A 17471-nucleotide genomic window follows, 5' to 3' on the forward strand; every position below is an offset into this window, starting at 1 on the left:
CCAAACTAGAGAGGCTTGGGAGGAGTACCTGCTTGGCTGCTCTACCTTGGATGCGCAACACTGTGGCATGTGCCCAGGCAGCAGCGATCTCCAATGGCGTCTCGGACTAGGGACTGCTAGCCAAACGCACTGGAACTTCAAGGTTAAAGTCTAACTGTAACGAAATAGGGCACACCTCAAAAAGCCAATTTATAGGCATTCTAGCTGGAAATGATGCTACCTGCCAAGTTTTACCTTTAAAATTTAAGTGGTTACTAAAAAAAAAAAAAAAAACTCTGCAATGAAAATTTTGATGCAGAAACTGGAATAAACTATGCCATTACAGCTGACCAGAAGTAATGTGGATAGCAGCCCGACAGACAATGCTGACGATGCAGGCGAATCGTCAGCATTGCATTTTAAAGTATGTGATTTGCGGCTGTGCCCCAAAGATTTCTCTTTAGGTGGTAACGAAAAAGCAAACTGTAAACATGCGCTGTGAAGGAAACATGGATACATGATGATGAAAGTTCGTTAAAGCGTTTCTCTAAAAAATGGCTTCCCGCGTTGCACGTACTGTGGGAGAACGTGCTGGCTCATAATAAATACTTCTTCTGGTTTATGCTCCAGTTATTCTCGCTTCATTGATAGACTACACATGGTAAGGTGACATTTTTTCTGTACCGATACTTTGTTTGGCACACTCCCATCTCTCCGACCCGCCGCGGTGGTCTAGTGGCTAAGGTACTCGGCTGCTGACCCGCAGGTCGCGGTTTCGAATCCCGGCTGCGGCGGCTGCATTTCCGATGGAGGCGGAAATGTTGTAGGCCCGTGTGCTCAGATTTGGGTGCACGTTAAAGAACCCCAGGTGGTCGAAATTTCCGGAGCCCTCCACTATGGCGTCTCTCATAATCATTGGGGGTTTTGAGACGTTAAACCCCACATATCAATCAATCAATTAACACTCCCATCTCTACCGAAAGAGTCCCTGCATTTCTGTGTACACTTGACCATGCCCAAAACATTAATACATACCTAACGTACCACTATTAGTTTTCTTATAATATGCTTCTACACTTAAATTGCTCTGAACTGAGCACAACTACGTTTCTCTTGAACTTTGCTGCTTTCATTACTCGCAACTAGAGGCGAGTTGATCAGCTTTTGGAGCTTTGATTACTCACGCATAGATGGCGCGAGTAATCTAGTGCTTTGTGGGACAATGTTATCGGTTTTGTCTTTGGAATAGCATTACACTATAATTTAGCTAGCAAAATGCACTATAATAAAGCTGCCTAATAAGAATACCTCTCGCCACCGGCACTTTTCTGGAGGCTGGTTGGGGCACTGCATCAGGATTCAACATTCTTTTCAGTTCCAACCGCATTTGGGTGAAGAAATACTAGTTGTATTTATATTCGTCATCTTAAAAGTGCACTACTTAAAGCAGCACGTACGCTGTCAGATACCTCCCATTCCTTTCGCCTTATTCCGATAACCCGCAGCTTCTGTAGCTTTTCATGTTTTCTTAGAGCGTGAAAGCTGGTTCCACCTGTAACCTATGTTTCAGCAGCCTACAGCTCCACCTTTCATAATACAAAAGAATTAACTCTTCTGAATTATCCGCTCGTGGAGGGGCTTCACTCAGAAAAGGAAGGGCTGCAGCTGCATGCGGTTCTGGTCATGAGTGGTGGAGAGCTGTGACTGGCCTCATTTCCGTCTGTGCCCGGTTTGCCCAGGTCCACAGCTAGGGCTCCATATTATGTGCTAGCTGACAATTGGAGCACTGATTATTAAAGAAATATGCAATTGCCAGCTTTTTCACTTTCATTATCATTGCTTACCCAACATATGCTACAGATTCCGAGCCAATCTTGCCAGAGTCCAATTTTTTTGCGATAGACCGTTTTCAAAATTGTAAAGCTAGCTTTTATGCTATGCAGTTCGATAACTAATGGCTGCTTGTCATTTAGTGCAAACAGCCTGTTCAAATGCGGTTTGCTTATTCAATGACGTGGAAAATGTTGAGTCGCCTCTGTCGATATATACACTCATAATAGACAAGCCCCACCATGTTAAACTAGGACCGCGTGTCCACTAGAAGCACAACAGTTGCCGCCATTTGTTGTCCAAATATGCAGTGCAGAGAAGTGCACTTGGGAATTATGAAAAGGGTTCGTTGGCTTTTAAGTGTACACATTTCCTTCACCTCAGTTATTTTTAAGTTATAAAGTGTGTTATACGAGCTTATGTGCATTAAGTATAGTAATTTTTAAAATGTGACATATTATACCACTTGTAACCTGCACCCTGGTGTTATACAGTTGCTTCCACTTCACTTTGAACAAAAAAAACTACATTCACACATGCTTAGTTTAGTTCTAATTCTTAAAAAAAATATATTGGGCAAGCTAGTTGGGTTATGACATTTCTTAATGATATGTGATATTTACTATCCGAAGTGTTTAATTCAAAATTATATGACCAAATTACTATTCACTTTGGGTTCACTTTAAGCCGGAAACTTACTATTTGCCCATTCCTATATTTTTGTCTTTCCCTTTATTAATGCTACAGAATATTTAATGGCAAGGATGAGGGTGGCTTGACTGCTGCATCACGAGAGCATTTGTTTCTGACTAGACAAGCCCAGCTTATCTACGCTAGAAAAAGGGTCAAGCCTCTGAGTGCATTATAATAAGAATGACAGCTGTGGCAATCAAAATAATTTGAACGCGATAGCGTTAAAGAGCTCATTTTGCAGAAATTTTGGCGTCGGCATCGTTGGTTGTAAGTGAAAAATCATCATCTTATGCGGGACTGAAAAATCGAGAACTGTGCAAATAAAATAATTGAATGATAAAACATAAAAAATCTTGGAGCAGAGTGGGAACCGAATCAGGATTGTTTGGGTTCAAGAGGGGATCGAACCCGGGTCGTTTGCTTGGCAAGCAGATGTTCTACCACACGGCCACGCCTCTGCTTGTGAAAATAGTGAAATAGCGTCCTCTGCATGGAAATGCAGTGAAAGTAGCTTTCATGCTTCACAAACACATGCGTCCTGTATACACGCTTCACAATGCAACATGAAATATTGCAGTAATAATGCATGGTACAAGCGTCCATTGCCAATGGGCGTCAGAATATGTGATTGTCATAATGGCTCCGTGGTTGAAAGCCAGTACCGCACTACAAAAGGTACACACGCTACTGCACCTATTTTATGAAGTGGGTAGTGGGTGGATAGCAAATTCAAAAAGGTTTCATGCACTAAGTGTTTTAAAAAAGTACGCACTGCGAACAAGATGTCGCTATCACGTTCAACCCCCAAAGGCGAAACTTTAGGGTCCCTTAATTTTTTCTTGTATAATTATGTTACATTAGCAGTATTTATCTTAAACTGAATGGTTCTTAGGCTGAATATTATACGATTTAACCACTACACAATCCTGCATATTGCTTGAACTTTGTTTTGTAAGCTCTCGTGCATTATTCATTTATAGTTTTTGAAGGAGTATTGTGTTTGTTAGTGCAGTGCCATTTAGAATACCAGATTGACTTGTCTTGATGTCCACGTTGGTTACAGATACAGTAAAACCCCATTAATTCGGACTTCACTGGACCGGAGAGAATGTTTGAATTAACCGAGGGCACGAATTATCGCGAGTACGAACAAAACATTTGAAAAATGTCTCCTACACTATCAGACATTTAATTTCTTAAAAAATTCTGTGATGGCGGTTTGCTTCACCGACGCAATGTGCGACGAAATCACAAATTTGTGAAGTTCCTGCAGGTGGCTTACTCCGCACACACTGTCTGAGGAAAGCATGCCTATGTCCTCCAAAACAGCCAACGCATGCGCAGCCTCTGTCACAGTGTGACGTGGACGCTCGTCAGCATCACTTACGTCCTCGTGAGCCGATTCCCCTTCGGGGTCCAAGACTTCGGCGACGGTATCGCTGTCGGTCGCTGTGCCAGCCACGGCAACATCGCTGTCCATTGCGAAGTAATCCCTTAGGGGCACATCAGCTGGCATGATGCTCACATAGCGGCCGTCTTGCTCTTCGCCAGTTTCCTCATCGGCCACCACCCCCGGATCAGCAGCGTCGTGCATGAAGCCACTATGCCTAAAGCAGTTTGCGACTACTGCAGGCGGTGTGTTGATGCACGGGTCCCCCCTTAAACACGATTGTCTTGTCAGGCAGAGCCTTATAAAACAGCGCTGTCTCATCAGCGTTGAAAATGTTGCACGGCTCATAAGCAGAAAGGCCCAACCCCTTCGTGACTCGACCGCGGTCGGGCATTCGAATTAACTGAAGCATGGCCTAATTTGTGTGAATTAATGAGAGTTTTCAGTCATAGAACAATGTACATTTTGGACGGGACCAGACGCCGTGACTGAATTAACTCAAATCCCAAATTATCGGGGGTCGAATTAACGAGATTTTACTGTATTTGCAGCATCTTTCACTTTTTACAGCACTTTTGCTGTTTAATTAAAATATCTTATTTTTCATAAAATAAATATCGCTTTTCCCTTTTCAGAATGGTGTTACACCTCTTCATGTGGCTGCACATTACGACCATGTCAATGTGGCCCTCTTACTTTTAGAGAAAGGTGCCTCACCCCATTCGGCAGCACGAAATGGTACGTTGATTTAATCTCAGAATGTGCTAGTGGGTGGGAACATATCTCACTGAGAAAACAAGTTGAACGTTCATGCAATTTAAGTATAGATAGAAATTGCTGTTGTAGGTATGAAGAGATGAGAAAATCGGTGAAGTTTGCTGTTTTATTTTCCTTTCACTGTGAAAATGTCCAAGTGAAGAATTTCACAATTTTTTCATAATTCTACTTGCATTCATTATTATACTACAAATTTTATCTTCGAGTATTAAATGTGTTACTGTAGTTGCACAGAATAATCTCGGATTATTCAAAATCTCTTAGTCTGAATTTGTAAAACTGCCCAGTAGTCATTTTGAACTAAATTTCTTAAGAGTATCTGTCTTTCGTGAAAAAGTTGCATTGTATTGCATCTTGCACCAATGCGTCCCTGAAACAGTGAGGCAAGGAGACTGCCTACACTTGCACATGAGAAGACAGACCACATTGCTTCCAACTATCTTGGTTCGCATGGACTCTGTACCCATCATAGATTACCTGCAAAATAATGAGTGCAGACTGGCTGTGCACTCAGCTGCTATCACTGGTGTGCAAGGCGTACATGCGTATTAGCCCGTTGCCGCGTGCCGTATTGTATTGCTTTCTATCTGTGCATGGAACGTCCCCCGTCTTGTCTGTGTGCCACAGCGGGGTTCACGCTGTGCGAGTGTAGAGACATCGCAGCTGATTAGCACACAGCGAGCGAAGGTCACAAAACTGCCCTGTCTCAACCGACGCAGGCAGTTTCAAAAAGCCCAACCACGTGCATGCTATTTTCGAGCCATGATGACAGAATTTGCTGTCGCGAAGGGTCATTCATCGCTATCGCTTCGCAGGTTTCTAGAAAACCAGTAAAAATTGCTGGTCGTCTATAAAAGATCGTGAAAATTTTTGCAACACGAGAGCACCCCCGATTCTCGCTTCGCTGGTTATCCGTGTGTGGAGGAACTTCTCATGTAAAAGCGATGCGGCGGCCGTATTTTGTCGTTGATCTTGTTATGAATGGTTTGTTTTGATGCTTCAGGGCTAGCTTGCTGTAATGTTGGTTACTTGCTACAATGTTAACGGTGTCGTCACGGTCGTCATGCGAGGTTGCTGCGAAGTTGGCAAAGTGCGTCATTGCGTCGTAGTGCATGCTATTGGGCGCCCGTCGAGATCACAGCAGATACCACTGTTGCGGTTAAACGATTGCGACGCTTTTATGGCGTGCACGGGCTGCCCGGGGACAGCTTGCAGAAGATAGCGCCATCAACCATTGAAGATAAGTAAAGTGGAACAAAGAAGCTATTTCCAAACCGTGTATGCATATGTCAATTGTGAAAGGCTAAGTGACCTAACTTTTTATTTGCATTACCAAATTTTTGCTCCTCCCAAAAAAGTTTTCATAAAGTTTACCCCGCATAATAAATCCACCCCTCAATTTTGCTCCGATTTCTCGAGGAAAAAAAGTGTGTTTATTACGCAAGTAAATACGGTACCGTGGACCAACTAGCCCAAGAATGTATTTTAGCCATGATAGCTTTGTTAGTTTGAATTGATGACAACATTGAAGCCTTTAGGTATCTGCCAGGGAATAGAAATTATCTTGTTAGATCGGTAAATTCTTATAATCGTGCTTTGTTAGTTTGGTTTTAACTGTAGTTTGGTAGGACTTCATGCGCGGATCTTTCTGTAGTCTTCTGTTTGTTCTGTCTGAAATACTGTTTGGCTCAAGTAGAGTTGTTTTAATTCCTTTTTGATAATTTGTATATATATCACCTCACCTTCTGTGCTTTCTCAGGGTATACACCACTGCACGTAGCAGCACGCAAGGACCAGATGGACATAGCCAGCAGCCTTTTGGAGTACGGAGCCAAGCCGGGAGCTGAGTCACGGGCGGGCTTCACACCTCTGCACTTGGCAGCTCAAGAAGGCCATGCCGACCTGGCTGCGTTGCTGGTTGAGCATGGAGCTGACTGTGATGCCAAGGCCAAGGTCTGTCTAAGATGGGGATAAATGCATTATTTTCATATGACCTGCAACTTATTGCTTTCAAACGTATTGTATGTTATTGCATTTTTCTTAACTGCTGTGAATAGTTTAATTAAATTTCATGTATTTTACTGGTAATGGAGAGAGAGGCACATTATTGCTTGTGCTTTGATAATGTTTCTTAAAGGCATGAACACACTAGCGGGAAAATGTGGCACATTACTGGCAGCAAAATGCAATCCTCCAGAGGTGCTGCACTGCACCATTCTTGTGCCACAAGGGAGATGGGCCCATCTGTGGTTTCTCGCAGTGCGTTGCATATCACTTTTAGAAGAGAGGAGCATGCTGATTTCAGATGTGGTGCGGTCGCTCTGCTGCAGCAGCATTTCTCCTCTGGTAGCGTGACACACGCATTAATTCAGCCAGTGTGTTAGTGTCTCAAAAGTGGCGCTATTCAATTTAAAGAGGCAGACTGGTCTAAGACACTTTTTTTATTTCTTCAGTGATCTTGATCAAACTGCACAGGATTATGCAGTTTTTTTCTGCTGATTTCAAATATTTATTTAGTTTTCCTGTAACTCATCTTGTTCCTGAGATAACTGAAGTTCACCTCCTATTGTTTAAGGTTGCCAAGGAAAAATGCCTAATTAAAAGTAATATTTAAGATATGCCAACATAGACTAATGACTATAGATTGAAAGTATACAAGAGATTTTTTTGTTTTTAGGCTTTTCTTGGTTATTTGACAGCAAAATGAACTATCCATTTTCAAAAGCAGTTGGAATTGTGTTATAATTTTGATGAGTAATTAATTAAAAAGGTTTGTGCTTTAAATTCTGCTCCCATGCTTGCATTCTACACACATACAGGTTTTCATTGCAAAAAGAATTATTGTACTTGCTCTAGCTGCAGAGATATTGAGGCCTCATTCTTGAACAGTTGTAAATTTACTTTTTTGAGAAAAATGGAAAAAAACTGAAAACGGCTTCTTCAAAAAGCAACAATCATGGTGCGCATGTTTTGCAGTCCTCATAAAGCTGCTCATAAATTCGTAGCAGAGCTTCTAACACAGGTGCCAGCAAATTATAAAGAAGCCTCGTAGTCAGTTCCCCATTTTTTTGCTGGTTCTGCATGTTAACAGCACCAAAAATCGGGACAGTTAGAATGACATTACAAAAAAATTATCACTACCTGGTGTGTGAAAATTTGCAGAGAGATAGACAAATATGTCAATTTTAAAACATGAATTTTTTTGTCACTTTTGGTCCCAAAGACCAGCCTGCCCCCTTAATTTTCTTGAAATAGGGTTGCATTTGCCTTTCTTAAAGTGAGGCAGCATTTGTCTCAACTGCTATTTCTGCATGAAAAAAATAAGGTAACTGTGTGCCTGGTTAGTTTATTGTGCTTTTGTCATAGTTAAATCTGAGAGAAGCCCCAGTAATGTGTTTTAAAAGTACCTAAATTGGTATGCTAAACAATTAATCACAGTATTGTGTTCAAAATAGATAGACACTGCTTGAATGCATGCAATTAAGATCGTAGGTAAAGAATGAACGTAACAAGCCCACAAGTTCTATCCAGTTGACCCTGGCCAACAAAATTGATTAAATTATTCTACAGTTGAATGAAACGAGTGCCAGAAAAATCATTTTAGAAAAATGTAAAAATGCAGAGATCTAATGCACAGACAATTTTTTTTAGCTTGGAAAGTGTAACATGCCCTCAGTTTTGTCTATAAAAAAAGGTAACACTGTCGAACTTGTCACAAGAGAACAGCAAGTTATTTGTTTTTAATGACCATTGTTATTCTAAGACACCACTTATCACTGCCTGAGAAGCCTTGATATCCCTTCTTCATCAGACGATTCCAGAACCATTGCAAACACAATGGTGCTCACGTTTAGACTAACCACTTCACTTCTGTATCATGCAACTCATTGTCAGTTACTTAACGTGACTGAAACCATACTGAATACTGGAGGGGGCATTGGCATGTCTTTTGTGAAGAATTGCTTTGCCAGTGTCTTCTGTTGGCAATTTTGAGGACGCAAGCTAAGGTGGCTCTGACGTTTGGCTGTTGCAAGCACTGTAAACATGTATGCTTTCTGTTGGCCCAAAAAAATACAAAATTAAGGCTGATTACATGAAACAGATACATACACAAGTTGTACCTTCTTCATACAGTCCTGGTTGGAATACAGCATAACTGCACAATAAATAATTGTACTACAGTCGAAACCCGCAATAACGAAACCCCGCAAGTACGATATCCCCGCTGCAAAGAAATATTTCCGAATCCCCGGCGAATGTTCATAGAAGCCCATGTATTACGTATCTCGTGGCAACGAAGTGTTTTTGCACAGCGATCTCACATTAACGAATTTTCTACCACGGTGCGGGCCTTATTTTACCCTCCCGCCAAAGGTTAACCGTCGAAAATATGCTTGTATGCGTGTTATGCGCACTCAAAATTTATAAACGTCTGCTGTTGCCGCGCTAGCGTGGGTACCGCCATTTTTGTTTACTTCAGTGGGGACGCGGCTTTGGGATTGCGAAAAATGGCAAAAAAATCGATTTTTTGAAAATCAAGTTTTTAGTTTCTGGAACCCTTTTTATATCTGATTCCAAAATATCTACACTGAAAACCGCACAGAAGTGCTTTGGAAAATTCATTTCACCCACCTAGGTAGCGGAACTTTTTTCTGGAAATCGCGAGAAAACAGCCATTTTAAAAAATTATGGCTTCGCGATGGCGGGGCCAGGAGCCGGCTTCTTGGGCTCATTGGAAAGAGCATTTCTCCGCATTTAACTTTCCCACCTCAGCTGGCTCCTCCCTTTAAAAACAAGTGCACAAAAAGCAAACGTTTGAAGGTCGTTTCGAGGCGTTTGATTGGCTGTGGCCGCCATGTTGCCTCAGCTTGCCTCCCCATTGGCCTGATGCTCGCTCCGGGAGATCATTGTCTGCTGCTTGTGCGTCGCGAGGACATGGCTCTTGAAAATTGCTACTTCGTGGCGTGTTCACGGCTCGATGATCACTTAAGATATAATTACGCTTTAGTTCGAAGCAGTAGGCGGATGCGCGATCAGGTTGCTATGAGCGTGGCGCGTCATCGGAGTCGTCTTTAGCCATCACTCCGCCGACAGCGAGACTGCGGGCAGGAACGACGCTCTAGCGCACTCGTGCCGACGTGCTTCGTCGCAAGCAACGAAACTGTAAGCGGCGGCACGGTCAGATTACTACGAGTGGCCGCACCGGATGGACGATAAGATTACTACGAGCGAGCCTGTGGTCTACGAACCCCACGCATCATCGGAGTTGGCTTTAGCCCTAACTCCGATGACAGCGAGACTGCGGGCAGGAAAACGATGCGCTAGCACATCCAAAACAACCCGCGGGTTGTTTGGATGCGCTAGCGCGTCGTTCCTGTCCGCAGGAAGCTCTCCCTTCGCACTTTTTCCTGTGCGAAAGGAGAGCTTTGAAGTTGTTGCATGCCAAGGGTCGGCAAAGTAAGTTGACAGACTTCTGGCAATAAATTTTGGTTCTGATGGCTGTATAACTGTTTTTATGTCTCATACTAGCGGCAACGAAATTCTCGTGAAAACGAAATTTTTCGGTTTCCCCGGCGATTTCGTTATTGCGGGTTTCGACTGTATACAGTAAAAGCTTGTCAATGCATACCTGCTAAGGATGTGGCACAATTATGCAGGAAATGGTAATACACAGTAACCATTACATACCGATTGGCATTATTCTGATGTGCGCCACCATTACAAACAATGAAAAAAATGTCAAGCCTATACAAACAGAGGGTACAGTCATAGCAAAAGCTGGAAGAGTGGCCTTTACTGAACCCCTTGTTAACTTTTTTGGGGCAACTAATAAAAGTATTCTTGCAAAATAGTCACTATGCCATAAATCATCATACTTTGTGACGGCCCTCTTAACGGGGCCAGGCCCCTTATCAGGAGTGAGAAAAGCATGCCACAAAAATTTTTACCCGCTCATTGCATCACATACTGCACATTTAAAGGGGCCCTGCGGCACTTTTTGAGCATCGTCAGAAAACGCTGCTGATCGGTACTGGAGGCTCCCAAGAACACATCAGCCAAATATTATAGCGCAGTACGCGACCTGGAATTCACAATAAATGATCTATGTCAGCTAAAAATTACTTTCTCTTCTCTCAGCAAATGTTGGAAGACGGTCAAAAATTACTCGTAGAAGGCCATCGATCAGCCATTGGCTGATTTGAAGATGGCGCTCTTGGTCGTTACAGGGATCGCCGCGAGAGACCGTGATTTGTCCACGCGTGTACAAGCGATCACACTGGAAAAGCTGTGTACTTGAAGAAAAAAAAGTGCTCAAGGTCACGAGGCGTGCATGACATATTTCCTTTCCCCTGCCATCCCCCCCCCCCCCCCCCCTTGCTTGGCTTCCAGTGCTTTCGTCGGGATGAGAGAACAGAGAATGTGTTTGCAGCATGCAACAAATCTTTGTAACTCCGCTCATACTGGACGGATTCTTAAAATTTTTGAGGCGTTGAATTCGTGAGGCAATAAGCTCTTTTAGTGAATCCATTTCATGGTTACTTGAAAAATTGTTTCAGGGCCCCTTTAACTTGTGAACAAGAAATATGTTCAGGTTCCTCAACTTCAACTAATTGTTATAATATGGTCATTGAACATAATTTTAATTTGGAGAACTGTGTTGTATAGTGTGTGCTATAAAATGCACTGATATTTGTGCCCCATATGCCTGTGATCAATATCACCCACTCATCGTCTTATCACTTCTGAGGTCTATTCGCACATCTCAGAAGCCATGCACATCTAAGTTTGGCCTGCTTGAAAAGTTGTCTTTATGCTTTAGTGGTAGCTATCACTCTTTTGCTGTTGGCACCCCTTGTTGCTTTAATTCAGTGATTCTCAGCCATGGATGTGTCGGGGACCCCTTGTGGGCTGGTGGAAGGGATGGGGGACCCGTTGCAGCGGAGGCGAGGGAGGGGGATAAGTTGGCAAATTAACACAACTGGAGTGTGAAACAGGTGCCTTTTATTGCTACCAAAAACATCAAACAAACGTGCCACATCACTTCATTTTGGAAAGTTCATCAATACATGGCACATCACACAGTTGCACTTAAACAGAGTTTCATACGTAAAAAAATAATAAAAATGGAAAGAAAAGCGGGCGAGTGTTTTGTGGATCTTAGAAATGGCTTCACGGACTCCCTATGGTCCGACCCCCATGTGAGAACCACTGCTTTAATTTATTGCTTTGGTCTTGCTTAGTGACAGGAGTGAGGCTTTAGGAAATTGTTTTTGCAGATAAGAAGGCTTCATGGCATTAAGGGTAAAAATGTTTTCTACTGATATAGAAGTACTAATATATATATATATATATATATATATATATATATATATAATAAATGAGGTAGTTTTCTTTATTGAAAATTTTGTTACATTGAAGTTTGTTTATTTTAAGTGTATGCAATTTACTTGACTGAATTAAGAAGTTTCAAGTTGCATTGAAAACACACTAGGCCTACCAATATTCTGGATATTATATCCCATTCATTGAAAGTTCTAGCTATCCAGTGGTGCCAATCTATTGTTGGTCCATTTTGGTAGTGCACTATAATATACTAGCAGCTTGTCAATTATGCTGTCTGTCTTTTTTTTTTATGTGATTGCAGAATGGGCTGACACCTATGCACCTGTGCGCTCAAGAGGACAGGGTGGAAGTGGCAACTATTCTGGCTAAGCATGGTGCCTCTCTGGATCCAACAACCAAGGCTGGCTATACTCCTTTGCATGTGGCATGTCATTTTGGACAGACCAACATGATTCGCTTTCTGCTGCGTCAAGGTGCCAACGTGAATGCCACAACATCAGTAAGCTGTCATGTATTCTTATCTCAGTGGGAGTAATTTTTATACTATTTTACAGACTTTCCACTTGCTTGTTGTGTTAATGATCTTGAAGCAAAACTTTTATAAGTCCCAGTGACTTTCTTCTTTAGCCAGTAAACACGCTGAGTGCGTTTGAAGGCTAACTTGTCAGTGTGCAGTGCTGTACAATGAAGCCCACTTACAGAACATCACTATGACAAAGTTGGACATTTATAATATCTTAACAATGAAATTGGGTTGTGGTATACACTCCATGCACTGCGACTGGCGCACCGCTGCACGGCCGTCAGAGCAGACAGTTATTGAGAGCCACGCAGAATCAAACGCTCTCTCAACGCCCGCTAGCACGCAGTTTATCGGAATCATGAACTGCAGCGTAGTCTATCGTACTGTGGCGACCACTGCGCACAGACCTGCACAGCCTCCGTCTCATCGCTGGCTAGCCCGGCGTGACACGGCACTGACCTCTAATAAAAAGGCTGGTCGATGCATCCCTGTTCTCTAATGCAGGTGCTTGTGAAGCCCCCAAAAAGTCCCTTCACTGTCCCGGAAGCTAGTATCTTCTGGGCAATTTAGGCGTGTAATTTATATATTATCTGGTGGCAGTTGTGGTCATAATTTTTGTGTTTTCTTTTTATAATATAATATTCTTGCAGTCATCCAACACTACATGAAAAATGACAGACGTAGCGACACCGTCCAAAACAAGGGGGTGCTGTGATCTACAACTAGTGCATGCAACAAACCCTACGATTAGGCATCAGTTGGAATGCCGACTAACGCTACACGAAAAGACGCCGTAGCGGCAGCGTTCGAATATAGTGCAGTGCTGTTATGTACAACGTTACAATTACTCATTAGTCAGGTGACACAGAAAAAAATTGTCACGGCATTTTTTTTTTTTTACAAAAAACGAATGAGTGCAATGGTAGCCAAGAGTGCAAAGCTTTGTCTTTTGTGAGTGATCCGGGAAAGAAAACAACATTGGAATGACATCATTTCGAAAATGAGTTTTTAGAACCAAGGGGTCGAAACATCACTCTGAAAAATGGTCATTGAAAAGTCTGCTTCCTGGAAACGGTGTTCAGTTGTCCCTCTTTAAGTTACTGACCCACTTCTCGTATATTTAAGGCCTCACTTAAATGCCGCCCAACTACCACAATTTTCTGGCAAAATGCATAAAAAGGAATATAATTTTGAGGTTCTTAAGCGTAAAATGTCTTCACGATTACATTTCCGGTCGATTCGTGAAGTTTACTGCTCTACAGCCCGGCATTTCATTAAATAGAAGGGAAAAGCTCTCGCTACTAGCAGCAGGCGACATTTCATGGTGATGGCTTCCGGGATTCCAACGGCGTCTTCTGGTGGCTTCAATCACGTGTGCTCGATGCGCTATCCGGCTCTCCCTAGTAGAAATCAGTGTGACAAGGCCACTTGCTGCAACAGGCTTCGGATAAGAGACTGCGCTGCCGCAGTTTCACCGAAGGCTTACGTCACCACTGGTGCCTATAAAACTTAAGCTGTCAAGCTCGGTTATCTCTTCGTTTCTTTAGCTGTTCCAAGCGCAGTGCCGGCATACTTGCCCCACTGCTGCTACCCTGTTAATAAACGTTAATTTTCTTGTTGGGATGAGTCCTTCGATCGACACGGCATTTCACATCCGGTGACCCGGAATCCGAATGCAACGCAACACCATGGACAAGCAAGAGGCTCTCCAACAACGGCTTGCACTACTACAGAGGCAGCTGCACACTGAGCATGAGCTCATCCAGAAACAAGGTCTACATCTGAAAGAAGTCCCCATTCCAGGGTTGGCAAGAACAATCTGCTGCAACATGTTGACAGGAAGAAGCAGGCCCCATGTGTCACTGTCCCATCGCCATGGTCTTTTCAACCAGATCCACAACCTTAGCCATCCCGGAATGCGCCGCCTCTACATGCCTCATGGCTGACCACTGCGTCTGGCCCTCCCTGCAGCGGGATTGTCGCACGTGAGTGCGCTCCTGCATTCACTACCATCGCACTAAAATCACCAGGCACGTCGCCACTCAGAAGATTCCTTCAGCCCTCAGGGCTCTTCAAGCACGTCCACCTTGACATCATAAGACCACTTTCCTCGGCTGGACCATACCGCTGCTGCCTCGCCACCATCAATCGGTACGCTCGATGGGTCGAGGCATGCCCCCTCGAGGGAATCACCGCGGAAGACGTCGCTGCGGCCTTCTTTTCTGGCTGGATTCTTTGTTTCGGCACCAATCACTCTGCTACGACGAACTAGCGACCTGGACGTTCACATCGATGGCCACAGCGTCACAGCTCTCGTCGATACTGGAACGGACTATTCTATCATCAGTGGGACATTTGCCGTGAAGTTGAAGAAAGTTAGAACTGCTTGGGAAGGCCCTGAAATTCATACAGCCGAAGGTCACCTAGTAACACCGGCAGGAATCTGCACAGCCAGAGTCACCATTAACAGCCAGATTTATTCTGCAAGCTTCGTCGTGCGACAGCATTGCTCGAGAGATGTCATTCTTGGTATGGACTTTTTGAGCCTCCATGACGTGCTCATTGACCTGAGAACAAAGTTGATTACACTATCCCCAGAAAAAGCACTACCACCATACACGCCATCAGAAATACACGGCCTGAATGTCGTGGAAAAACAAGTGACCGTTCCTTCTCACTCAAGCGTCATCATTTCCATCGGCACCCCGAAACTAGAAGACTTTGAAGGCATCGTTGCAGGCAATCAGCACCTGTTAGTCAACAGCGGTATTTGCATCGCAAAAGCAATCACCGAGCTGCATGGAAGGAAAGCAACAGTTATGCTCATGAATTTCAGCAATGAGTACAAATAGGTGAACAAAGGCACGATGGTCGCATACATCAAGGACATTGAGGAACCAAGCCTCTCACTCAGCTTTTGACGTGAATCCGAGCCTTCTAAAGCATAAGCAAGAACATCTGAAAACCTTGCTCCTGCAATACAAGGATTGCTTTTCGTTGTAAAAAAATCGGCAGACCCCAGTCGCCAAACATCGCATCATGACAGGGGGAAATACCAGACCCCTTCAGAGTTCGTACAGGGTTTCGATGCGAGAACATTGGGCCGTAAAGAGACAAGTTGATGAAATCCTACGTGTCGACATCATCCAGCCGTCCAAGTGTTTGTGGGCGTCCCCGGCGGTGTTAGTGAAAAAGAAGGATGGAATCCTACGTTTCTGCGCCCATTTTCACTACCTGAGCAAAATCACAAAAAGGGCGTGTATCTTCTCCCACGTATAGACGATGTGCTGTATCGCCTCCACAACGCGAAGTATTTTCGTTGATGGACCTCAAGTCTGGGTATTGGCAAATCGAAGTCGACAAGAGAGACCGAGAGAAGACTGCGTTTATGACACCAGACGGCCTCTTCGAATACAAGGTCATGCCTTTAGGTCTTTGCTCGGCACCTGCGACTTTTCAGAGTGTTATGGATACAGTACTAGCAGGATTGAAGTGGCAGACTTGCCTTGTATACTTGGACAACGTCCTCGTGTTTTTCTTGAGCTTCGACAAGCATCTCCGGTGCCTTGAAGAAGTACTTCAAGCTATCAAGACCTCCGGGCTAACCCTGAAGCTAGAAAAGTGTCGATTCGTGTACGAGAAGCTCTTGTTCCTTGGACACGTGATTAGCATGACTGTAGTCCATCCCGACTTGCGGAAAATAGCTGCCATCGTCGAGTTGCCGTCTCCCATCGACAAAAAGGCAGTGCGCTGATTTCTTGGCCTGTGCGCCTATTACAGGAGGTTTGTCAAAAACTTTGCTCGCATTTCTGAGCCACTCACTAGTCTTACCAGGACTGACGTGGAGTTCAAGTAGCAAACGCTGCAGGAGGAGGCATTTCAGGAACTAAAACGGCGCCTACAGAAGCCCCCGTTACTTGAGCATTTCGATGAATTTGCGGAGACAGAAATAAATATCGACACAAGCAGTGTAGGACTCTGCGCCGTTCTTGTGTAGGGGACTGATGAACTGGAAAGGGTATTATTAGTTACGCGAGTCGGTCACTATTTAAGGCAGAAGCCAAATATTCCACAACAGAAAAGGAGTGCCTTAACATCATCTGGGCTACGTCAAAGTTTCGCCCCTACCTCTATGGCAGACCCTTCAATGTTGTAGGCGATCACCATGCCTTGTGCGGCGGATGCGCCGCACAAGGCATGGTGGACGCGCCGCACAAGGCATGGTGGTCTTCGTGCGGCGGACGCACAATACTACATAACTGCCGACAACTTCGCTGAACGACAGCGAGCTGAACCGGAACTTAGGGGCCTAATCGAATACCTCGAAGGCAGGGCCTCCGTTGTTCCGAAGGCATTCAAGCGGGCACTTACTTCGTTTTCGCTGCGAAAAGGCTTTCTCCAAAAGAAGAACTTCTCGCTGCTTCGAGCCAAGTACCTTCTTGTGGTGCCTTCAGCTCTGTGATCAGAACTCCTCAAGGCCCTGCAGGATGATCAGATGGCAGGATACCTTGGTGGTTCTTGCACGCTCGCGAGGATACAAGAAAGGTACTACTGGCCACATCTTACCGCCAACGTCAACTTTTTACGTGACGACATGCCGAGACTGTCAATGACGGAAGACACCGCTCTCAAGATCAGCAGGCTTTCTCCAGCCACGCGACCCAACCCAGCGACCGTTCCAGCAGATCGGGATGGACCTCCTGGGGCCCTTCCTAATGTTGACTTGCGACAATAAGTGGATCGTCGCAGCTATTGACTACCTCACTCGCTATGCCAAAACAAGAGCCCTGCCCAAAGGTTGTGCCGCCAAGGTAGCCAAGTTCTTCGTTGAGAACATCGTCCTTCCACATGGCACCCCAGAGGTTCTCATCACTGACAGAGGTACGGCGTTTACAACTGACCTCACTCAGGCAATCCTGAGATACAGCCAGACAA

The 17471-nt window shown here is 44.3% G+C and overlaps 1 protein-coding gene across 27 annotated transcripts in view; it reads left to right on the forward strand.

The window, feature by feature from the left end:
- The window catches only part of LOC119176963 (uncharacterized), a 351479-nt gene that overhangs the window by 113227 nt on the left and 220781 nt on the right, over positions 1 to 17471 (forward strand). For all 27 annotated transcript variants that reach the window (XM_075878307.1, XM_075878295.1, XM_075878310.1 and 24 more), the window contains 3 exons: positions 4528 to 4630; positions 6429 to 6622; positions 12315 to 12512. In XM_075878307.1, coding sequence (XP_075734422.1) covers positions 4528 to 4630; positions 6429 to 6622; positions 12315 to 12512 — 495 coding nt within the window. The remainder of the gene's footprint in view (positions 1 to 4527; positions 4631 to 6428; positions 6623 to 12314; positions 12513 to 17471) is intronic.

The sequence above is a fragment of the Rhipicephalus microplus genome, chromosome X (genome assembly GCF_043290135.1).
Source record: "Rhipicephalus microplus isolate Deutch F79 chromosome X, USDA_Rmic, whole genome shotgun sequence".
NCBI classification, from domain to species: Eukaryota; Metazoa; Arthropoda; class Arachnida; order Ixodida; family Ixodidae; genus Rhipicephalus; species Rhipicephalus microplus.